This window comes from Oculina patagonica, chromosome 1 (genome assembly GCF_052425735.1).
Source record: "Oculina patagonica isolate OP01 chromosome 1, crgOcupat, whole genome shotgun sequence".
Classification (NCBI taxonomy): domain Eukaryota; kingdom Metazoa; phylum Cnidaria; class Anthozoa; order Scleractinia; family Oculinidae; genus Oculina; species Oculina patagonica.
In genome coordinates this window covers 9,816,732-9,842,590 of record NC_135758.1, presented here as the reverse complement: position 1 = coordinate 9,842,590, position 25,859 = coordinate 9,816,732, and the positions used below count along the sequence as shown (strand labels likewise).

Below are 25,859 nucleotides of genomic sequence, written 5' to 3'. Positions count from 1 at the left end.
AACAAAGGAAAATACCAATTTGTACCAAGAGTAAAATTGAACCACAACTACTTAAAGTACTTTTCTAGCTACCCGCTATTTACAATGTAGAGTACCGATAGAGAAATACAGAGTTTTACGCTCCCGTCAATCAATACGACTGCTGTTTAGCAATCGACATATAATTACAGTTTTAAATTTGCACACTTACAAAGTTCATTTTCTGTCGGCGCAGTCCTGTAAAAGGGGACTTATCCATTCCCGTGTAAGGGATCCAACCTAATAAAGATTTTACTGGAAACAACTTTGGACCACCAAAATACATTTATTTTTTCTGAAACGTACCTTTATTCCCAAAATTGAAAGTCACGTTATCTCCAATTAGCATGAAAGGTGCCCATTGCCTCACGTCAGGATAGCCGTTAGCTCTCATCCACTTCATGGCCTCGTGAAGACATTCACTGGCACTCTTTCCGGCAACAAGGTGCTCGTAGAAACGTCCCATGAACTGCTCTGTTGCACTGTCTTCTATGGCCCACAGTGCAACCAACACTGAGCGTGCACCAGATCCTAAGAACGCTCGAGCGATTCCAACAACTCCTTCGACTTTAATGTCTCCTTGCCCACTGTGACAGCAGCTAAGTACTACCAGTTTAGCTCGCAGTTGAACCTTAGAAATTTCAGCCATTGTCAATAAGTAGTCTTCTTCTTGTGGAGTCACTTCAGTACTGCGAAGTGGAGCAAGAGCAATTTCCCCTCTTTCGGCATCACCATGTGCAGCGAAATGTATCAGACTCACTGAGTTGATACTTTGAAGTACCGCCTGCTTGGTTGCATGTTCTCCTAATAACGGATTTACTCCCAGAACTCTTCCGATCATCTCTGCTTCCTTTCCTGCACAAGGCAACCTTGATATGTTCTCAACACGTCCCTTGTAAAGAACTCGACCAACTTTTGGATCCCCCACTATCACAGCACCAGTCTGACAGTGATAGTCCGCTGGACTGTCTTGAATGATCTTGAGAGTCATCAACGAAGGAACGATGCGGATCCTAAAAGTCTCTGATAAATACTTTCCACTTTCATCAGGTAACGCTGCAAATGGAATTCGGTACAAGGCGCGATCAGGAACAATTATGATCTCGGGTTCCTTAAGTAAGTCAGCCACAGGAGCGATGATCATTTGGTAAAACTGAGCAAGACTTGGTTCGGGTTCTTGGTTTTCTTCATCTTCTTCTACCAGTCGAAAACCTGGGAGGCAATCTTTCTGGGAAGAGTTGCTTGTTAGTTGTTTTCTGTTTAAAGAAACCAAAGATCGATCTTCGTAATACTCCTTGGTTGAAATATAGAACCTTCGAAAGACTTCGTTAGATTGCACGTTACTGTTTATTTCAAACTCCCTTCTTCGAAAGGTCACATTTCCGCTTGTTTTAATAATCCACAAAGATACATTTTTAAAAACGTCAAGAACGTACAAACAAGTGCAGTCGTTTTCTTTTTTCATGACACTTTCCATTCCAACCCATGATTGTGGATTACTTGAGATTTGATTTTCTACAGAGTACTGAGTTGCTAGTAAGTCTGCAAGAGCCCTGGCCCGTCCAAGCTCTAAAACATAAAGAGCTGTGCCTGGATCTCCAGAAACACAAAACATTGTACTGAGCATGAGGTAGGGAGATGCGTAACTGTCCAACAGAAATATCTTAAACTGGTCATTGTTCTTGAGAAAAACTCGCAGCTTCTCGCAAGTGTGGATGCTTGCGACGAGGTTTTCAAAAGCATTTTGACCATTCCCCTTCAAGCACTTGACCCACGCAAGGGAACAATGACAATGCAATTGCATTTTAATGTCTCCAATATTCTCGCTTATTACAAGTGCCTTCTCGTGATACTCTGCAGCCTTTGAGTAATCACCAAGAAACTGAAACGTAGTTCCTAAGTTGGCGTAACATGCTGTTTCTCCATTTTTGTCACCAATCTGTGTGCTGATCGCTAGTGCTTTCTCAAGATATTCTTTAGCTTTTACATTTTGGCCAAGGGATTGAAACACAGTTCCTAGGTTTACGTAATCTCCAGACTCTCCCTTTTTGTCACCAATTTCTTCCCTGATTGCCAGTGCTCTCTCAAGATATTCTTTAGCTTTGGCATAGTTGCCAAGATCATGAAATACAGTTCCTAAGCTTGCATAAGTTGCGCCTTCTCTGCCTCTGTCACCAATTACTTTTGCCATCACTAGCGCCTTTTCGAAATATTCTTTAGCCTTGAAATTTTCACCAAAGGTTGAAAACACTACTCCGAGGTTCCCGTAAGCTGCTGCTTCGCCTTCTCTATTACCTATTTCTTTGTTTATTGCAAGAGATTTCTCGAAATATTCTTTAGCCTTGACATACTCACCAACATGTGTAAACAATGTACCTAGGTTTCCATACGCCGTCCCTTGCCCATTCCTGTCACCAATTTTGATTCTCAATGCAAGTGCTTTTTCAGTGAAATTTCTAGCCTCGGTGTATTCACCAAGTAAACGATAGGTGTTTCCCAGGTCTCCGTAATTTGCTGCTTCTCCTTCTATGTCGCCAATTTCTTTTCTTATAACAAGTGCTCTTTCAAGGAATTCTTTCGCCTGGGCATATTTACCAAGACTTTGATATAGCGATCCTAACGAGCCATAAGCTGATGCTTCCCCGTGTCTGTCTTTAATTGTTGTCGTGATTTCAAGCGCTTTCTTGAAATGTTCTTCAGCCTTGACATTTTCACCCAGAAAATTAAACACATTTCCTAAGTTTCTGTAACACGAGGCTAATGTGCTTATTTCACCCATTTCTACTCTGATCGCAAGGGCTTTCTGTTGATATTCTTTAGCCTTGAGATATTCGCCGAGACACTGAAAAGTTGTTCCAAGGTTTACATAAGCTGTTGCTTCTCCTTGTCGGTCACCAATGTTTCTAGTAATCTCAAGAGACTTCTCGTGATATTCTTTAGCCTTCATATATTCACTTTCTAGTTGAAACACTGTTCCTAGGTTTCCGTAACTTGCTGCTTCGCCTTCTTTATCCTTACTTTCAATCATGATGGCAAGTGATTTCACAAGAAATCCTTTAGCCATAGCATATTCACCAAGAGATTTAAAAATAGTTCCTAGATTTGCACAGACCGCTGCCTCGCCTTTTTTGTCACCAACTTCTGTCATGATGGTAAGTGCCTCCTCGAAATATTTTTTAGCTTTGATATATTCACCACGAAATTGAAACACGGTTCCCAGGTTTCCATACATTGCGCCTTCTCCTTGTCTGTTACCAAGTTCTTTTGTGATCGCTAATGCTCTTTTCAGATATCCTTCAGCCTTGTCATGTTCACCAACGTATTTAAACACACTTCCTAGTTTTGCATAAGCTAAACCCTCACCATCTCTGTCACCGATTGCTATTCTGATCTCAAGTGCTTTCTTTAGACAGCCTTTAGCCTTCCCGTATTCACCAAGAGACAGAAACAAAGTTCCTAGCTTTTGGTAGGCTGTTGCTTCCCCTTGTTTGTTACCAGTATCTATCATGATATCGATAGCTTTCTCGTAAAGGTCTTTGGCTTTTGCAAATTTACGTTGACCCTGGTACAAGTTTGCAAGTACTAAGCTTAAGGCGCCTTCTTCGGCTTTTTCACCTTGTTCGCGGTGTATGGGAAGAAGTTTTTGGCCGTAATGAATAACATTTGAATAATCACTGATAAAAAAGTACGCCTGGTACATTAACAGATATATTCTTTCGGAGCACACATTGACAAATCTCTTTTCATTTTCCACCACCTTTTTGTTCAGAAGAACCAAACATTCCTTGCATACTTCGATTGACTTGAGAACACGAAAGGTTTTGAAAAGGAAAGTGGCGACAACTATGCCTATAAAGATGGCATGCGAAACTTCCAGTCTGTTGTCCATTTTAGCTTCTTCTATAACACAAAGAAATAAAATGGAATTTCCGTCAAATAGCAAACTATGGTATCAATTATCGTCTATGATCTAAGGTGAAGACAGCCACGTATTTTTGTCTGAAATAGGACAAGGGATACAATAAGCGGCCCGCACAATCCCACCCAATTTTCTAACCTAACTGGATTGTCATAAACAGGCTCGTCCGGTTCAGGAGTCCAGGCTCCCCAGACACCCTTAAAAATTGTTTAAGAAGTCGATAAGTGATTTAAAATACACAATTCAGGTGTTTCATCTACATCTACATTTACTGAGTTGATAAAATCGTTTAAGACATCACATCAACTATAAAAATAGATACAAAATAATATATAGATTTAGGCAAGCCTAAAAGCGGAGCTCCCCAGTTAATTATTTTGCACTTTTAATTATTGAAACCTGAATTCAAGCCATTGTACAATTTTAAGGCTAAGAATATAATATTCGTTTTTTTTTATTTTTTTTTTTTATAAATATTAATATTGTTACTTACTTTTTTTTTTTACCGTGTCCCGGGGGGGGGGGGGGGGGGGGGAAAGAGGTACTACCTAAAATTTACTAAAGGGGTGTGCCACTGAGTCGCTGAGACTCTGGACCTGTTCCAGAGAAAAACGGCTCAATTTGCGACCCTGTTCCAGACAAACAGTGCAAAATAGGTACCCTGTTCCAGACAATATCCACAATGAAAAATATATGAAGATAGATATAAAAACACTAGCGTACATCACAAAGCGCTCACTTGACTTTGTCTGTGGCTTGGAGAAAAACCAATGAGAGGAGCGGAGTTTCATAGCTAAACTTGATAGTGTTCCACAGTCAAAAGGGTGATTTGTATACCCTGTTTCAGAGTCAGAGGCAAAAGGCACACCCTGTTGAGCAGCACATACCCGTATAGCCCTTATATGGGAGTACCGTATACAGCAACACCAAATAAGCCGAGAACAAACAAAATCAATCAAAACGTTTTAATTCCACCGACAGCATTATGATCCAGAAGTCTGGATGGGAAATTATGCTGCAAAACGGGTAATTATGTAACCTTCGTGTAGATAAGGAGGGGGTAGTAGGGCTGCATGTTGGGGTAGATAGGCATATCACGTGGTAAATTAGCAAATCACTTAACATTTAGAGTATAAAGGAAATAATATACATCTAAATTAAGAATATGGTTAATTTTCTTTTTTTCATTCATTCGTTTTTATTTTCACTATTTGCCTATATTTTAATTTTGAATGGAAATGGCAGAGGTCATACATGTAGCAAAGGGTTTACAGCATATTGCCATAAGCTAATGCCAAGCAAACCGGAGTGAAAGCTAACCACAAGCAAACTAGAGTAAAAGCTAATCCCAAGCACACCGGATGAATTAAGCTAACTGCAAGCAAACAGGGGTGAACCTAACTACAAGCAAACCGGAGTGAAACTAACTGGAAGCAAAGAAGGGACATTCTGTAACCCCATCCCACCCCCCCCCCCCGCCCCAAAAAAAAGGATGATAGCACCTTTTTTACTTTTACATGTCTTTTTGAGTCCCCTTCCTCTTAAGGGGTTTCACTTCACTTACAGAAATAAAAAAAAAAAAATTCTGGGAAGATAGAATATTGTTTGTGAGTCTCAAACTCAGTTTTGTTCTTTGATTACGCAGAAAAAATAGAATCATGTTTGCTTGTGTATAAAACTATGCAAGAAAAAAATATAGCATCAATACTTTAACTGCTCTTTTAAAAATTTGTATGCTTTATTGTACACATTTTTGTGGAGTCATGTTGCCCATTCGTCATGGAGTTCACAAAGTAAGCAAATGAGTCACAATTTGGTTGCTTCATGGTACCTAATGGATACTGCAAATTTTATCTGGCTTTAGAATATTTCACTAATTTTAACATTATAGCTGTTCTTATAAATTGTACACAGCATACAACACATAAGAATGAAATTGGTATTGCATATTGCTTGCAATCACGATTTTAACGTCTATACTTTAGAATTACAGTACCACCAGTTTTAGCTTTACCAATCCAAATTCAAATTATTACATTGCTTTTTAACTCCACTACCTCCCCCAAGATCAACCAAAGATCTTATGATATACAGTAATTAGACAACTACATGTAAGTCCTGTGTAGTCGAGGGCTCAAAATATTTGGACACTTACAGGTCATGTTAACCGGCCAAAGAGATTTTAGCTTGGTCACATGTGGTTTCTTACCAGCCAAAACATTGAAAATAGAAATTTTAAACTCCCATTCATTTCTGCTGTTACTGTTTTGGCTGCATATTCTTAAAAAGATCACTTCATAATGCCCTTGTTACATCTAAAAAGATGTGAAAGAGACAGGTCAATCAAGAAGTTGTTTTCTGAAGTACACTGTAAATACGTTAACATTTAAAATATAAACTTTGCTCATTTGCAGCTTTTCTTGATTTCAATTTACATGTAATTTACTAGTCTCTTGAAAATGGCATCATGAAGACACCCAAACATCAAGCTGGATAATCTTAATCCTTCCTGTTTTCTTTTGATGTCCTTGTCCACATTCTGTTTTTGTGTCTCTGAAACTCATGTTAACCCTGAAAAAAGTCAAATGCCACAGATTAAATTAAAATTGATTAATTGGCATGAATATCAATAATTTATAAAACAAAACACTTAACGCAAGCTTGTATAAAGTGAAGCAAAACTACTGGATGCGAAAGGATACCTTATATATTTAACAGAGATGTATCAGCACAGACTATTTTTTTTTACTGATAACTGCGAAGTCAACTACAGAAAAAAACCCCGGTAACTCGAACTCGGATAACTCGAACAACCTTGCTAACTCGAACTCACTTCCATTTCCCTTGGATTTGACCCCACTTTTCAGTCATTTTTACTCGGTTAACTCGAACTCGGATAACTCGAAAACCACGCTAACTCGAACTAAATTTTGTTTCCCTTGAACAAAATTTGGGTCAAACTTTTTACCCTGATAACTCGAATTCCGGAACTTGCAACTCGCAACGGTTGCCCATTGATTATAGCAATGAACAGATCATGTATTTGACAGTCATTTTCCACTCTTAACAAAAGAATGTGTGGTCGCTTTAGAGTTTCTGGCAAGATAAGTTCAATTTGCACAGTACTGTATACTGAAGTGCTTAAAAATCAGTAAACTATCAATTATTAACTTGGCAAATAAAATATTCAATCAACCCCGCTAACTCGAAAAACCCCGCTAACTCGAACTCATTTTCGTTTCCCTTCAGAGTTCGAGTTAGCAGGGTTCTACTGTAAATATTTTAATAAACTCAAAACACCACTGCAAACCCTTACACTCCCTCTTAATTAAAAGGTTTGGCCTTTAAATACTCCCCCTCCCCTCTACCCCTATATATACATGTACATGCATAGGAAAAACATTGCCACATCTTAAAAGCTTTTCTCTTAACAGTAATACTAAGATTTTTAAAGATACACATTTAATTAATAATAAGTTTGCATGCACAGCTGCATACAGTGTCTAAAATGGCATGAATTTACTCACAAAGATTCCAGTTTTCCAGTAGTCATTAACCTTTGTTGTGTGCATTTTCCAAATTCCACAACAAGATTGTGATTTTTTTATGACAAATATAACATTTACTGTTGACATTCTGAATGAAACCAGCAAAACAGACCTCAAAATCTCAAAATTGGTGACATTGTTATGTAATCCACATGAACGCTCAATAGTGAACAGAACTACATGACAAGTGGATTATTTAATATATTTGGGAACGAAAGAGCTAAGTAATGAAGCTGAAGTTTATTTACTCTGACTAAATGAACAGTAATTTTACCTCCATCATGAATATCAATAAACTGCATACACTGAATCGATCTATTTCACTCGAAACGAAACGAAATTCCAGGTGCTTCGTGCAAACTGACATCACTTTCATTCTCATCTCAGCTGCTCTTCCAGCACTGTAAAACAAAATAATCATATCACAAGCATTTAAAAATCGTAAGCTTTATTTTCTTCGAGATGTGTTGAAGTAATATTCTTTGTGAATTCGTTACTCGAAGGCCCAACAATTATTTGTTTACATAATCAAATCCTCCTATTTGATCAGTAAAACCTGGTAAAACTGAATTTTAACGAATAGTATTTTTCAACATTGTTCATGTCACAAGCAAATGCTTAGTGGCGAAAGCAAGTAAAATGTGCCGTAAATATAAGCTTACAGCTTTGCGTATAAATGACGGAAACACTGCAGTTTTGTACTCACCTTCACCAGTTGGCCGCAGTAGGTACACTCGTCTGCTCGTTTTATCTCCGTTCCCTTGTTCTCCGCTATTTCTTTGCCTGTTTTCTCGGCACCTCTCTTGCTATTTTAGTCGCTTTTCTTCGCTACTTTGCTACCAGGTTCGACAGGCGCTTTGCTATACTTTTTCGCCTGCTTTCTGTCCGGGTTTTCTGGATCTCTCGCGATCTCTTTCCCGTCGCAAATCGCTTAAACCCTGTTTCCTCGAAGTTAAGTTTACCCTGCTCTCGTTTGTAGTCATCGGCATAACAAGGAGCCAAAATAAATATGTTTGTCTCAAGTTCTAACTTTCAGACTAGCTGAATAGGATTTAAAAATACGTAGTAATTTTGAAAATTTCTTTGCCAAGAGACCTCACACTGCAAAATTATTTCGCGCCAGTACTGCGCGAGTTGTCAAGACCTTTCAAGATCCCGGATGTGCGCAACACCGTACGCCGTACGCGCCCGCGAGGCATGCCGCTAGCCATGATGACCATGAAAACTCGGATGCATAGGTTACCTATTTTATTTCATGTGTTTTTTTTTTTTCATGTGTTTTTTTTTATGGGTATGGTGCTCCGCTCTGCGGCCCTTACGGGCCGCTAAGGAGCTCCGCTAAAAACAGAATGTACATGCATAAATTAGATATAAAAATACTTAGTTACAATTTAGTTTACTTGTTTACATGCTTCCCTAAATTTAATTTAAAATTCGATAATGACTTGCAATTCACTAAGTCAGCGGGCAGTCGGTTCCACTCTGTTATTGATCTAGGAAAAAAAGAAAACTTAAAAACGTCCTTAGATACTTTTGGCATCCTATACTTTAAAGCCCCGCTATTGCGTGTTCTTTTTCACTGTTTGGTATTAAGTGATTTTCCGTAGTTATGTCTACTAGATTATGACTAAGTTTGTACATTAGAGTCAGTCTGTTCTTATTTCGTCTTGTTTCTAGCGTGTCCCATTTCAAATCAGATAACATGTCTGTCACGCTAGCTGTTTTGTTAAGGTTTTGAAGGCAAAAACGGGCAGCTTTTCTTTGAACTCTCTCCATGGTTGAAATATCTTTTTTGTGGTGTGGGTCCCACGAGGCACTTGCGTACTCCAATTTGGGTCAGACGATGCTGGTATAGGCCGTATTGAAAAAATCTTATTTTCTCAAACGTTTCTATATTATCCACAAGCTCGTTCCTCTTCAGATGGCAAAACATGTCTCACACGTAAACATATTGAAATCAAAGTAAATATATAAATAATTTGTTTATTTTAGTTATGTAAACGGTTCTGTATTCACATCTATGTTTACACCAATCGGAGTCGCTATATAGAACTGTCACGAGAATGCAACATACTGATCATTTAGTTACTTTTAGATCGCAGTTGTTTCTTTTGTAAACACGGTCATGTGTGTATTACCTTTAAATATTAAAAAAAAAAACGAAAACAAAAATAAAATACGTATTGCGGATAAAATTTCTTTCGCCTCGGATGAACAGCATGTTAGGATTGTAATATAGTAAGCTGAACTAGTTACTAGTGTTAGCCCTGGCGTTTAGAATTCTGGGTCTCTAGCATTCTCTCCTCATAGCCCTTTCGTTTCCCTTAGCCAGTAGGGCCTTGGCACAAGACTCGAAGGGCTCTTTGGACACAGGATTTTAAGTTAATTCGATTGTTTTGATTGGCTTTTTGAAACAAAGAAATCTTGAACGCAACTCAAAAACGCCATGACTCTTTAAAACTCTCTCACAAATTATGTAGAAATATCACGACTGCATACATGAACACTGGAGATCTTAGAATCTAGGACTGGGAATTTGTGTCTTCAGGGACCTTGGTTTCACGTGCCGTGGCCCCGACGGCTAGAGAAACTTTACGCTCATTGAATGAGACAAATGCCTTGCACACCGGTCGAATACCAGAAAAAAGACAGTTTTCAAGCATAATACACCGTAATATAATACTGTACCGTGTTACAATAATTTGAATTTACCAGTGCCTGGCAATTCTAATTATTTTGTGCAATCACATGTTTGTCACTCATGTTAAGAAAATTGTCGAAAATGCCAAATAATACGACTAGGTTCAAGGCTGTGCTCTAGCGGTGCCCGGTCGCCTCAGGCGACTAACATTTGCTCTCGGGCGACCGGAAAATAAAACTGGTCGCCCGGCCGGGCACCCGGCCCTCTTGTTCGCCGTTCCACACTAAAGTATAACAGGAGATTGACTGTAAAATTATGTTTTTGCAGATTAATTATGTTTTTCGCGGGAAAATAGCCTTCCACACATTACGGAGTCAAATGTTTACGCTTGCCGGCGCTGTCAAGTTCGTTCCACATGATTTAACACGAGCTTGACTTTGCACGTGACGGACCGCACGAACATTTAAAAAATATAATAATATGGGTTGAAAATCTTGATTTTTTCTACGAGATGGTTTAGTTCACATTTATTTTGGTATATCAATAGTTTTCGTAAGCACAGTGAGTTAGTGTTAGCATGAAATGAAATTGTTCGCACATGCAAATTTCTGCGTCTGGAGATGTTTACAAAGGAATAGATTAATTTAGCGACGACTTGTTGCACTCTAATTAAAGCAAATCTCGATAAAATGTTGTTGTCATTCAGCTTAATGGAATTTATTTGTTTTATAACTTGATTTACTGTGGTAATTTCAAATGAAATTTCTAACGATACAGAACTTAGGAGATATTTACGCTAATAAAGGATTTTCAAATCACATGTTTGTCAAAATGCAGTGGCCGCTAAAAATAGTAACAATCACGCCGTGTGTGAAAATAAACCCTTGTGAACTGCAAAAAAGATTTCAAATGTAAGATTGTTGGCAGTTCCATAAATTTCTGCATGTTTAAATCAGTCCGTTTCTTTATCAAATTGCATGGCTCAGATTATCATTCAAATGGCGGTTCTTTCAGCCGTCACAAGAATGTACAAGAATAGAAACTCAACCTATTTATAATTAAATGTTCTTTCTTAAATTCTTGCGACTTTCTTATTTTTTTTTAACTCTCGACAAATAAACCGATAAAACAAGAACAGCTTGCAATTAATGATTTTAGCCCTAACTTCTCTGGCGTTCTTTTATGAAACTAGATAACTGTAAGAATTTTTACGAAAAGGTAGAAATTCTAACGTTTTGGCGCGAAAATTTCGATGGGTTTCGTATGACAGGCATACTGGAATTCACACTTTTTTGACTCAAAATTCACAAAGCCGCTACAGTAAAACTACAGTCGTGTAAATCGGCAACCATGCTGTTGTAAAAATATGGATCTAGATCTTGGCGTGCTTTATGAGATAATCGACTGCCAACTTAAGAAAACTAAATCGGAAGACGATGTAAAAAAATCCTTAAGTACGTTAGCCAGCAAATACGAAAACCAGCTCAAATCTATTCGTAGCTTGCAGTGTAATTCCCACGTGGGTCTTACGAACGACGAACAAGGAAATGCTCTCATTCCAGAAGACCTTCCTTCAACTACATCTGAAAGTGAAAGAAAGGCTGTAAAGACGACTGGCAATGGAGACTGCCTGTATAATGCAGTATCGTTGGCATTGGTGGGCAACGAGTCTTATGCTATGCGGTTGCGATTGCTTGTTGCACTTGAACTCGCTCTCAATGTAAAATTCTACGCACAGCATCCAAAATTTAGTTCTTTTCCCTCCGATGGTCGTCATCCAAATACCGTGTTTTCCCTCTGCTTAACAAAAAGCAGTGACAAGGCTTTTCATGACAATAATCAGGACAGGCAAATGGCTATCTGGTCAGAGGCGCGCGCTGCCAGCACACCAAAAAAGTGGAGTGGCTATTTTCACGTTTTGGCACTGTCATCTGTTTTAGCGAGGCCTGTTTTCTCAACCTACCCTAATTGTCAGTCGTGGACACGGGATTTTGTACATGGCATTGTTTATCCACGACTCGCTATTCACACAGATCCAGTTTTCTTGCTGTGGTCGAGGGAAGGCAGTGATACCAGACCCGGCGCGTGGTACGAGCCAAATCACTTTGTGCCTCTTTATGTCACAGAAAAACCAGATGATTCTGGTGAAGTTGAAGACAAATCAGCCGCTAAGCCTTGCAACAACACTTGTCAAAGCAACAACCCTAAAGGTTCCAAACAGACAGGAGAATGGAAAGATTTCAAGAAAAATGCAACAACGTCTGGAGGAAGCCACCAGAAGAATTTTAAAAAGGGTGACAAAGCCGGCGTCAACAAGCCTACTAAAAGAGGGTGTTTAGAACAATTTGGCTTTTGTAGCCAGTCCAGTTCAGTAAAAAAAAATCAAGAAAGAAGAGAAGCCTAACTCTGGCAGTACTACCTATAAAGAGAAACAAGCTGAGACCAGTACCCCAGCAGAAGTCGATTCTAACTCCACTGGAAGGTTAGAGAAAAAGAATGCCAGCTATGAAGACAAGCGAGTAAGAAAGTTCCAGTGGAATTGGCTTACCTTGTTCCCATGGTTAAGGATAAACATGCAATGTCTTTCCTCCAACAAACAGTATGATATAGAATATCCATACCCTCAGGTCCAGCCGCCCAACACTGAAGTCTCCTCAATGTACTGTGATGTATGTTCTAAGCTATCACTGTCATCATCAAGTGCTGAAATTTCCAAGAAGAGTGGATCCAAAGTATTCAAGATTGAAAGTTTAAAGAAGCATGGAAAAAGCCAAACTCACACAAGCTGTGTTGAAACTTTGAATGCCCGCCAAAAGCCGCAAGACACTCCACTTGTTAAATCCCTGAACAAAGGGATGAGTGTAAGTGATGCTAGACTGGAAAAGAAGATTCTGACAGCATTTACTGTCGTTGCAAATGAGAGGCCCTTTGACGATTATGAAACTTTCTGCTCACTTCAAAACATTAATGGAGCAGATCTTGGCGAAACGTACACCACAAGAAGCGCCTGTACTGAATTTTTACGCCATATCAGCAATGCAATTACAGCAGAAACCGCAGTGAAATTGAAAGAGAGCCACTTCATTTCAGTGATGGCGGATGGTGGAACTGATTTTGGCGTATTGGAAGAAGTCCTGGTGTATGTGCGTTACCTTGACTGGGAACTTGGCAAACCGGTTAGTGAGTACTTGGCGATTCAAGAGCCAAAGTCAGGGAGTGGTTCAGATGTCCTGGATGCTATAAGCACGTGTGTAGCAAAAACATCAGGAATGGAGGATAGTGAATGGAAAGAAAAGTTAACTGGGTTTGGAAGCGATGGTTGTTCTGTAATGACAGGCTCTAAAAATGGTGTTTGGGGACTTCTTCAACAGGACCCATCAACGAACAACTTCAAGAAATTCTGGTGTGGCGCTCACAAGGTAGAGCTTGCTGTTGTAAAGTCATTAGAACACTACGATGAGTTCGTCAAACTCCGAGAGACACTCCAAAGTTTATACAAAGAATACCATTACAGTCCCAAAGCTCTAAGAGAATTAAAAGATTTGGCAGAAGCCCTTGAAGAAAAAGTGTCTAGGCCTCTCAATGTTCTGGGTGCTCGGTGGCTTCCACATCTGCAAACCGCTTTGAAGATCCTCTTTGATGGATTTAAAGTGCTTGTGATGCACTCGCAAAACACAAAAGAAGGTAGAGTTGGGTCAGCTGGAAGACAGGGCAGGGCAACGTTTTCTGTGAAGTTTTTAACATCTTTCAAGGGCCTGCTGTTCGCACATTTAACATGGGACATTGTGGAGGAGGCAGCACACTTAAGCAAGGTGTTTCAAGCTGACTTCACTACTATCACGCGAGCCATGGCAGCAGTGAACAACTTCAAAATGAGATTAATCAGCATGAAGAAGACGAATGGCCCAAAACTGCAACAATTCCTGCAGCAAATGGAAGATCAAGAAATCTTCAATGAGATCTCCATTGTCAAACATGGCAACGACCTAAAAGAGTTTGAAGTAAAGAAGCAAAGAGTGTTGGATGATGTTCTCCGAAATGTTGAAGAAAGGTTTAATTACTTGGAGAACGACCCTGTCTTAAAAGCTGCAGCAGTACTCGATCCAGACATCTGGCCAACTGATCAGATGACACTTTCTTCATATGGTAATGAAGAAATACAAGTGTTGGCAGACCACTATGAAGATCATTTGCTGAGAGCTGGATGTGAGCTGCAACAAATCGAACGAGAATGGTCGTCTGTGAAGAGTTACGTCAGCCTTCACCTAAATAGCAGAAGTACTGAAGAAGTGTTTGCCTCATGATCTTAAGAAGCCAGGCGGATCAGTGTCACAATGTTTTGCTCCTGGCTGAAATTGTTCTTATTTGGCCATTGTCAACAGCTGTAGTGGAAAGAGGCTTCAGCAGCATGAACAGGGTGAAGACTCTTTTAAGGTCTAGCATGAGCCAAGAGAATTTGGATGGTGTGTTGAGGGTTTCAGTAAAGTACCACTCAATCCCAAAAGCCCAAAGGCCGCAGGCATTCATCAACTCTGGCCTCCTCTCCAAGGCTGTTAACCTGTTCCGCACTGGCAGCATTCGACCTCGAAGAGAACAGTGGGTAGAGACTCATCCTAAGGCAAGACATTGGGCTGGCCTCCCAAAGAAAAAAGGTTTATAAGAAGAGTATTGTGACATTTAAGTACCTGTTATCACAGCTTATTACTTATCAGATTTACTTATTAATTTCAGTGGCAGTGAACACTAAATTCAAGTTTAAGTCTGATACATTAAGAGTTTAACCTATGAAATAACATTTTCGTTTATGATAGTTATAAGATAATGTCTCTCTGATTGTTGAACAACATTGTATGCCCTGAAATTTGCAATTTCGTCATTAAGATTTACTCATCAGATTTACTTATTAATTTCAGTGGCAGTGAACACTAAATTCAAGTTTAAGTCTGATACATTAAGAGTTTAGCCTATAGCTATGAAATAACATTTTCGTTTTTGATTTGTTATAAGATAATGTATTTGCTTGCTTAATAAGTAACAAGAAACTTCTGATTGTTGAACTACATTGTTAAGATTTACTTATCAGATTTACTTAATTAATTTCAGTGGCAGTGAACACTAAATTCATATTTACGTCTGATACATTAAGAGTTTAAGCCTGTGAAATGACAGCTTCGTTTTTGATACTTATAAAATAATGTATTTGCTTGCTTAAGTAACAAAGAACTTCTGATTGTTGAACTACATATTTGTATGCCATGAAATTTGAAATTTAGTCAATTTTAATGGGAAAAAAATGAGACCTGCAACTTGTTTAGGGTTAGACCATAATGTCATCATTGGAAATAAAACCTCTTACAAACTCTCTGTATTAGGTCTGTATTGACAAAAACAACAAAGAAACATCTAATAGTGAGTGTGCTGTGAAATAAAATCAACAACAAATCTTAATTGGTTGTATGATTTAAATTAATTAAAAGTTAATTATTAACTTATTGAACCATGATAATATTAATAAATAAATTAATTGAATAATTAATAAATTGAATAATTAATTAGTTTGGGCGACCAACCTGAAGGGCTGGGCACCCTACCTGGCAGGGTTGGGAGCCCGAAGGGCTCCCAGAAAATTTCCTTAGAGCACAGCCTTGAGGTTTATTCTCGAACAACTCCTCTAACATACATGCAGGTCTCACAATGGCTGTTTTTATGCTAGAGACGATAATGTCGTCAGACGACTTTAACGTCTAAGACGTTAAAGGCGTCTGGTATAAAAACGGGAAGCCTTTAGTAGACAGCTTTTCAGAAAAAAATCAAAAAAGACTGGGTTGGACACTCGGAGGACACTGGACACAAAGACGTAAAGCCATCAGACGTTAAAGGCGTCTGTCTTATTTACTGTTTTCATACTAGTTAACGACGTCCCGTTTTTATACTAGACGGCTTTAACGTCTCAGACGTTAAAGCTGTCCGATAAGAGCGTCGTTCAGACGCTCTTACGAAAAGACGTTAAAGCCATCAGACGTTAAAGGCTTCTGTCTTATTTACCGTTTTTATACTAGACGTTAATGTCGTCTCGAGACAGCTTTAACATCTCTAGCATAAAAACGGCCAATCACAAAAACGCTTATGCAACAACTAGAATAAACGAGTCACCTGATCTATCAAAATTGCTCGCACACATAATGCTAAAAACTGCATAGAATTTCCGGTTATTGTCCTTAAAATTGATAAATCATTTCAATCACTAGCAAATCAATTAGTGGTAAGTCCACACTTCGTAACAAAAATGTAAGCTGTTAGTGTTTGACTCACCCTCACCACTCCCCCGCCCCCACATTGTCTGCCATTCTTTCACCAAACCCCTAACTGTACCAAACGTTTCTGAAATTAAAAAAACCTTGTTGTTGTAATTCCTTCTGCATGCATTGCATGCCACTGATTTAATAATAACTAAAAAAGCCTTTGGGGGGAATAAATAAAATTATTATTATTATGCTTTTATACCTTTAAGCACACTCTGATAAATCCTGGAAAAACTGGAAACAAACCAGAACCAAGCAATTTTGATTGCATCGAGTTTGTCAACACAACCATGGTACTTGAAATTAATAATAAGACGCTCACAAAAAGAGATGACTAAAACACCACACAAGTGCCAGGAGTAACACATGACAGGGGCGTAGCTAGCCTATGATACCCGTAGGCCCGAGCCTACAAATTTTTCAGCCTACTCGCACTTTTAAAACTTACAATAGAAAAAATTCAAGCTGATGCACTTTCAAGATAAAATAAAAAGCAAATTTAACATATCTTAGCATTATATATCTCGCAAGTCTCCTCTCCTGGTCAGATCAAAGCTCGTCTAGCAAGTGCAAACTGTGGAGCCTTCTGGGTTAGCCAGGTGACAGGGAAACGCACAACGGCATTACCTGTTAACGAAAAGTTCGTTTATTTACGAAAGAGCGAAAATTGGTGCAATTTCTTGTGATGAAATGTTTGAATTAAGAAGCTGTCTTGATCTCAAAACCTTCCCCAGTGGGCCTCCCCCCTAACTCCAACCCCTTAAAAAGCGGTTAGCCAGGCCTAAAACTCTTCAAAAAGCTGGCTACGCCCCTGCATGAGTAGCAACTAAAGAGGTATCGAATAGTCTTTGTGAGCATTTGCAAACATACAAGCACAGCGGAAGAGGGGTAAAGTCAAAAGAGATTTAGATCTGGTAAGGACACTAATGTAAAGAAATAAAAACAATTTTGAGTGTACAAGTACAAGTGTAGCAGTACCAATAAACCAACGATGAATTTGAAACACCTATATCTCGTTTGCTCTAACGCTTCCCCCCTTTCCCGTCACTTTAGGCAACACTTCTTTTGTTATCATCCCTTTCCACTCATCCTACATCTCTTTTTTCCCACCCCTTTCCCCTCACCCTAAAATCAAAAGAGATTAACATTTAGTAAGTAGACTAATGTGAAGAGTCCAAACAGTTAATATGTGTACAATTATGAGTGCAGCAGCACTGAAACACCAAACAAATATGAGTGTGAAGCACCTTACATCTGTTTGCTCTCACCCTTCGCCACTCCCCCTCATCACCCTACATCTGTTTGCTCTCACCCTTCGCCACTCCCCCTCATCACCCTACATCTGTTTGCTCTCACCCTTCGCCACTCCCCCTCATCACCCTACATGTCGTTTGCTCTTACCCCTTCCCCCTAACCCTACATCTCCTTAGCTCTACCCACTCCCCCTCACCCTATCTCTTTTTCTAACCACCCTACATCTCTTTTGATCTCACCCTTCCCCTTCCCCCCTCAGCACCCTACATCTCTTTTGCCCTCACCACCTTACATCTCTTTTGCTTTCACCCTTTCCCCTTCCCCCACACCCTAAATCTCTTTTGCTCTCACCCTTTCCCCTCTCTCACTACCCCACATTTCTTTTGCGCACCCTTCCCCCCTCACAACTCCGACATTTTTTTTGCTCCCACCATTCTCCCTCAGACTACATCTCTTTTGCTCCCACCCTTCTCCCTCAGACTACATCTCTTTTGCTCCCACCCTTCTCCCTCAGACTACATCTCTTTTGCTCCCACCCTTCTCCCTCAGACTACATCTCTTTTGCTCCCACCCTTCTCCCTCAGACTACATCTCTTTTGCTCCCACCCTTCTCCCTCAGACTACATCTCTTTTGCTCCCACCCTTCTCCCTCAGACTACATCTCTTTTGCTCCCACCCTTCTCCCTCAGACTACATCTCTTTTGCTTCCACCTTTCTCTCTCAGACTACATTTCTTTTACTTCCACCCTTCTCTCTCAGACTACATGTCTTTTCCTCCCACCCTTCTCTCTCAGACTACATGTCTTTTGCTCCCACCCTTCTCTCTCAGACTACATCTCTTTTACTCCCACCCTTCTCTCTCAGACTACATTTCTTTTACTTCCACCCTTCTCTCTCAGACTACATCTCTTTTACTCCCACCCTTCTCCCTCAGACTACATCTCTTTTACTCCCACCCTTCTCTCTCAGACTACATCTCTTTTACTTCCACCCTTCTCCCTCAGACTACATCTCTTTTGCTTCCACCCTTCTCTCTCAGACTACATTTCTTTTACTTCCACCCTTCTATCTCAGACTACATCTCTTTTACTTCCACCCTTCTATCTCAGACTACATCCCTTTTACTCCCACCCTTCTCCCTCAGACTACATCTCTTTTACTTCCACCCTTCTCTCTCAGACTACATCTCTTTTGCTCCCACCCTTCTCTCTCAGACTACATCTCTTTTACCCCCACCCTTCTCTCTCAGACTACATCTCTTTTGCTCCCACCCTTCTCTCTCAGACTACATCTCTTTTACTTCCACCCTTCTCCCTCAGACTACATCTCTTTTACTTCCACCCTTCTCCCTCAGACTACATCTCTTTTACTTCCACCCTTCTTCCTCAGACTACATCTCTTTTGCTCCCACCCTTCTCTCTCAGACTACATCTCTTTTGCTCCCACCCTTCTCTCTCAGACTACATCTCTTTTACTTCCACCCTTCTCCCTCAGACTACATCTCTTTTGCTCCCACCCTTCTCTCTCAGACTACATCTCTTTTACTCCTACCCTTCTCTCTCAGACTACATCTCTTTTGCTCTCACCCTTCTCTCTCAGACTACATCTCTTTTGCTCTCACCCTTCTCTCTCAGACTACATCTCTTTTGCTCCCACCCTTCTCTCTCAGACTACATGTCTTTTGCTCCCACCCTTCTCTCTCAGACTACATCTCTTTTGCTCCCACCCTTCTCTCTCAGACTACATCTCTTTTGCTCCCACCCTTCTCTCTCAGACTACATCTCTTTTACTCCTACCCTTCTCTCTCAGACTACATCTCTTTAGCTCCCACCCTTCTCCCTCAGACTACATCTCTTTTGCTCCCACCCTTCTCCCTCAGACTACATCTCTTTTGCTCCCACCCTTCTCTCTCAGACTACATGTCTTTTGCTCCCACCCTTCTCTCTCAGACTACATCTCTTTTGCTCCCACCCTTCTCTCTCAGACTACATCTCTTTTACTTCCACCCTTCTCCCTCAGACTACATCTCTTTTACTTCCACCCTTCTCCCTCAGACTACATCTCTTTTACTTCCACCCTTCTCCCTCAGACTACATCTCTTTTGCTCCCACCCTTCTCTCCCAGACTACATCTCTTTTGCTCCCACCCTTCTCTCTCAGACTACATCTCTTTTACTTCCACCCTTCTCCCTCAGACTACATCTCTTTTGCTCCCACCCTTCTCTCTCAGACTACATCTCTTTTACTCCTACCCTTCTCTCTCAGACTACATCTCTTTTGCTCTCACCCTTCTCTCTCAGACTACATCTCTTTTGCTCTCACCCTTCTCTCTCAGACTACATCTCTTTTGCTCCCACCCTTCTCCCTCAGACTACATCTCTTTTGCTCCCACCCTTCTCTCTCAGACTACATCTCTTTTACTTCCACCCTTCTCTCTCAGACTACATCTCTTTTACTCCCACCCTTCTCTCTCAGACTACATTTCTTTTACTTTCACCCTTCTCCCTCAGACTACATTTCTTTTGCTCCCACCCTTCTCTCTCAGACTACATCTCTTTTACTCCCACCCTTCTCCCTCAGACTACATCTCTTTTGCTTCCACCCTTCTCTCTCAGACTACATTTCTTTTACTTCCACCCTTCTCTCTCAGACTACATGTCTTTTGCTCCCAACCTTCTCTCTCAGACTACATCTCTTTTACTTCCACCCTTCTCCCTCAGACTACATCTCTTTTGCTTCCACCCTTCTCTCTCAGACTACATTTCTTTTACTTCCACCCTTCTCTCTCAGACTACATCTCTTTTACTCCTACCCTTCTCTCTCAGACTACATCTCTTTTACTTCCACCCTTCTCCCTCAGACTACATCTCTTTTGCTCCCACCCTTCTCTCTCAGACTACATCTCTTTTACTCCCACCCTTCTCCCTCAGACTACATCTCTTTTGCTTCCACCTTTCTCTCTCAGACTACATTTCTTTTACTTCCACCCTTCTCTCTCAGACTACATGTCTTTTGCTCCCACCCTTCTCTCTCAGACTACATCTCTTTTACTCCCACCCTTCTCTCTCAGACTACATTTCTTTTACTTCCACCCTTCTCTCTCAGACTACATCTCTTTTACTCCCACCCTTCTCCCTCAGACTACATCTCTTTTACTCCCACCCTTCTCTCTCAGACTACATCTCTTTTACTTCCACCCTTCTCCCTCAGACTACATCTCTTTTGCTTCCACCCTTCTCTCTCAGACTACATTTCTTTTACTTCCACCCTTCTATCTCAGACTACATCTCTTTTACTTCCACCCTTCTATCTCAGACTACATCCCTTTTACTCCCACCCTTCTCCCTCAGACTACATCTCTTTTACTTCCACCCTTCTCTCTCAGACTACATCTCTTTTGCTCCCACCCTTCTCTCTCAGACTACATCTCTTTTACCCCCACCCTTCTCTCTCAGACTACATCTCTTTTGCTCCCACCCTTCTCCCTCAGACTACATCTCTTTTCTCCCACCCTTCTCTCTCACTAATCTCTTTTCTCCCACTTTCTTTTTTTTCTCCCTTCTTCCAATAACTTTCCACCCTTCTCTCTCAGCATTTCTCCCACCCTTCTCTCTCAGACTACATCTCTTTTACTTCCACCCTTCTCTTCAGACTACATCTCTTTTACTTCCACCCTTCTCCCTCAGACTACTCTCTTTTCTTCCCCCCTCCCTTCCCCCTCTTACTTTCTTTTTTCTTTTCAGATATTCTTTGTACCTTCTCTCTTATTCTTTTCTCCTTTAATATTTTTATCTTTTTTTTTTTTTTTTTCTTTTTTTTTTTTTTTTTTTTTTTTTTTTTTTTTGTATTTTTTTTTCTATTTTTTTTTTTTTTTTTTTTTTCTTTTTTTTTTTTTTTTATTTTTTTCTTTTTTTTTTTTTTTCTCTCTCTTTTTTTTTTTCTTTTTTTCTCCCCCCTTCTCTCTCCTCTTTTTTCTCCTTCTCTCACTACATTTCTTTTACTTCCCCTTCTCTCTCAGACTACATTTCTTTTACTTCCACCCTTCTTCTCCTACTCTCTTTTCTCCCACCCTTCTCCCTCCTCTCTCTTTTACTCCCCCCTTCTCCCTCAGACTACATCTCTTTTGCTCCCACCCTTCTCCCTCAGACTACATCTCTTTTGCTCCCACCCTTCTCCCTCAGACTACATCTCTTTTACTCCCACCCTTCTCCCTCAGACTACATCTCTTTTGCTCCCACCCTTCTCCCTCAGACTACATCTCTTTTACTCCCACCCTTCTCCCTCAGACTACATCTCTTTTACTTCCACCCTTCTCCCTCAGACTACATCTCTTTTGCTCCCACCCTTCTCTCTCAGACTACATCTCTTTTGCTCCCACCCTTCTCCCTCAGACTACATCTCTTTTACTTCCACCCTTCTCTCTCAGACTACATGTCTTTTGCTCCCACCCTTCTCTCTCAGACTACATCTCTTTTGCTCCCACCCTTCTCTCTCAGACTACATCTCTCTTGCTTCCACCCTTCTCCCTCAGACTACATCTCTTTTGTTTTCTCCCTTTCCTTCCCCCTCTCCACTCTAGTGTAGTACTTGTAGTACTTGTGTGGTTTTAGTCAAGATAACATGTTTAGGTACAGCTTGATCCAGGTGCTGTTTCTCTTTAGCAGCCTAAATTTTCAACTTACTGGCCTAGCCATGGCAAATGCCACAATTTCATGCATACTTCCTCAATAGTTTTAATTTCCACTTTCAATTGAAATTGCCTTAATTCATCTCTGGGTCTACTTTTTACAGTATTTTTAGGGAGATACTAGACACTGTTCTTCTATTCATCTATTTCTTGTTGCCATTTGGCAAAATACCCTCTGATATCCATTATGAAACCAATTGAAATGCAACTGCACCATGGAAGATTTGAGCTCAACAAAAAGATTACCGGTACTTAAAATCATTCAAAGTCCTGCAATATTCAAGTTAAACATCTGTTGCTGTCTTAATTAATCTAAAGTGCATTATGACCCAACAATTCAGGCATGTTTTTTAATCATTAATTATTTATTTATTATTATTATTATTTTTTATCATGTTGGCATCATCAAGAGAGTTGACATTTGATATTGAAGAAATGGTGCCCTAATCAAATTACTGCACCTTCTTGTTTTATTTCATTGATACAATGATACAGTCAGTTTATATAATTACCCCGGTATACAGCATATGTTTGGGAGATAATTTTAGAAAAAAAACACAAACATCAAAAGGGTACTGGGAATGCAAAATCTGGTAGCCAAACTGAAATTTGACTATTTTTGGTTAGTTGGCTAGTCTGCAAGTCTGGAGCCCTACTACTGAAATTTAATATGACTATACAAATCATATTAATTAACAGACTCACTGTTATGCTTGTGATGAATTTATCTAGACAGCATGATAAAAGGGCTTTAAGTACACTATGTTTTTTTTTTTGGGGGGGGGAAGGAACCCTGGGGTAGGAGGACCAATAACTTGAAGGTCTGAAGGTACCCATACCCCTACACTGTATGTCCATTCTTTTGAAAAGTTAACGTAAAATTGTCTGAAATAATGAAAAAGTTACAATTTTTGAAGGAAAAGGGAGAAATAACATTAAATAGTAACAAACAGTGGACAAGATTATGGCTTTTAAATTTCCTGTGTACTGCTCTTTCAGATTTTATGGTGTGCCCACTTTAAAAACCCAGCGCACAGAATAAGCCTGACAAAGCTTAGATTAGGATGTCATACATTACGAATACAGACTGGAAAATATGAAAATAAAGGAGCATCAATCCCAGTAGAGCAAAGAACATGCTTGGTATGTAAACAAAATTGCGTAGAAGACGAAAAGCATTTTTTGATGTGTTGCCAGGGATTTACAACCATAAGACATGAATTATGTTCTCACATTTCTAAGGTTGATGTAAGGTACATATATTTAAGTGAGAACGAGAGGATTAAGTACCTACTTAGAGCTGACAATGAACATACATCAAAAGTAGTAGGTAAATATATACATTCAATGTTTCAAAAAAGGAAAGAGCTTCTTAACTTACAAGCACAATGAACATTATAATTTATTTAATTTTTACATATATTGACATTATGAATTGTATAAGAATCAAATTTTTGTTATTTCTTTAATGTATTAGTAAATGTTAAAACCTTTGTTGTAAACAGACCAATGCCTCCCTTTGGAGAGTAAGGCGCAATAAAGATATACTATTATTACTATTATTACTTTATGGCTGTATCATTTAAATGTCTTGAACGCTACATAAAAATGGCATCAAGACTTCCTGTTTTAGGCCTATGCCATGTCTTTTAGGTATATGAAAAAGGTACCTTTTTTCAGTAAAAGGTATACGAAAGGGGTGCCTTTTCTGTCAAAATGGTATATAAAAGGGTAAGGGGTTGGACCTCGGGGCGAGCCTCCCCGTACAAAACGTTTTTGAGTAGACCCCCCCCCAGGATGGTGTGTTATTGTTGACTACTTTTTTCCCACTGCAGATAGAATTTAAAAGTTGAACGCAAAATTACATGCAGTGACCTGTAAGTTGTAGTTTGATTGAAATTCTATCAGGCACTTACTGTAATTACAGAAAAGAAACTTCATACCCTGCACCCATTTTATATTTCTTGTACTCTCTAGTCCCCCCCCCTCCTCCCTCTTCCCACAAGCTGTTCTGCTATTGAACAGTAGTTTCTTCATAAGCCATAATTATCTTATGCAGTAATTCATCTTTTACAAAGAATGACCATGTAATGATTGCAGCCTCTGGGAGTCAGAGATTGATGAAAACTGATCTCTGCTCTGTAATGGCTCAGTGAATGCAGAAAAATAGAATTTTAACAGAGCTTCGACTTTCAGTACGTCTCATTTAATCATCTAAGCATCTGCTTATTTTGTCTCCGTCTAGCATCATTTACGTTGAATTATAAGTCACTTTTTTTCGAATTGAGTTTAGTGTTAGACAAATTTAATACATATTTTAATTATGTTTTGTATGATGTTGCTGGAAAATTCCAAATTATAAGAAACCCATAAAACCAAAGAGCTGATCGGTCTATAATTATAATATACTACCAAGACACTATGATGACATTATTTTTTTATTCCTCCAGTTGTACAATACCCGATTCCCTCTATAGCGCGCGCCTGCAGGGAATCACGGTAGTTGTATTCATCAAACCACGCGCGAGACTCAGCAACGATGCACGTTGCTGAGTCTCGCGCGTGGTTTGATGAATACAACTACCGTGATTCCCTGCAGGCGCGCGCTATAGAGGGAATCGGGTATTAGACCTTGACAGCCATAAATATTGTCATTCTGTCCTGAACATTGTAAGTCGACCTTAAACCAATCTTACTCGATCTGCACCAAATCCGCAAGAACAAAGTAAGGCATCTATCAATGTAAAGCCCGAGTGGGTGGGGAGGGGGGAGAGGGCATAGGATGGGGATTTTGGCATTTTCTCTAAAAAAAGCAAATTCCCCACCCTCTGGACAAAATAATTGGTCAAAATCCCCACCCGGGGGAAGGGAAGGTAGTCAAATGTCCTTCAAGCCTTGTTGCTGGGGATCACATGAGATCAAAATCCCTACCCTGGGGACATGTCCCTACCCTATTAACATTGATAAATGTATTAAAATTCTGCTAAACTGCATCAGCAGGGTCACGTAGGTTTATTCTTAAGAAATAATTATAAACATAAAATAAATATAATTATAATAATAATTCAATGGTTTTATTTGTGTTTTCTTGACAGCCCATAGAGGGCATAGACCACCCCATGACAGAGCAAACGACAGCGATATTCTCATGCTATTTTTAAAACAAATTAGGAATTAAATGATTATGCCGTAGTTTGTCGTTTTGTGAGGTACTTTGATCAATTTTCCTTCTTCCTTTACAGTTCCTCATAATAGAGTAAGCGTCTGTTCCTCACAAATTATGTCAGAACTGGGCGATCGAGCGGGTGACATATTTTTAAAACAGCTCTCTGATAAATAAGCTCAGGTTTCGCAAAGCCATTTACAAGAAACATTGTGTTAGTTGTACTTACCAACACGGAAAAAGTGAAACTTCGTGAAATGTTCCCGAATTTCTCAACCTTTCAAATCCCAAATCCAAACAACACACTCTAAAGATGTCTAAACAGCCC

General features: G+C 39.7%; 1 protein-coding gene, 1 long non-coding RNA gene and 1 pseudogene across 3 annotated transcripts in view; 1 reads left to right on the top strand and 2 right to left on the bottom strand.

The window, feature by feature from the left end:
- The window catches only part of LOC144655829 (uncharacterized), a 27,536-nt gene extending 1,677 nt beyond the window's left edge, over positions 1-25,859 (bottom strand). The window contains exons 1-3 of the mRNA XM_078516031.1: positions 25,761-25,859; positions 16,439-16,507; positions 325-3,918 (exon numbers count right to left, since the gene is read on the bottom strand). Of these exons, the coding sequence (XP_078372157.1) occupies positions 325-3,918; positions 16,439-16,463 (3,619 nt within the window). The 5' untranslated portion in view covers positions 16,464-16,507; positions 25,761-25,859. The remainder of the gene's footprint in view (positions 1-324; positions 3,919-16,438; positions 16,508-25,760) is intronic.
- LOC144655415 (uncharacterized) lies at positions 4,526-9,271 on the bottom strand. 2 transcript variants are annotated; one of them, XR_013571092.1, is made up of 3 exons: positions 8,192-8,829; positions 7,760-7,886; positions 4,526-6,508 (listed from the first exon to the last, which is right to left on the bottom strand). It is a non-coding gene; the product is annotated as an uncharacterized LOC144655415 (long non-coding RNA). The 2 variants fall into 2 exon arrangements; XR_013571090.1 differs by having other exon boundaries at positions 7,760-9,271.
- Positions 12,663-14,890, top strand: LOC144636518 (zinc finger protein 862-like; annotated as a pseudogene).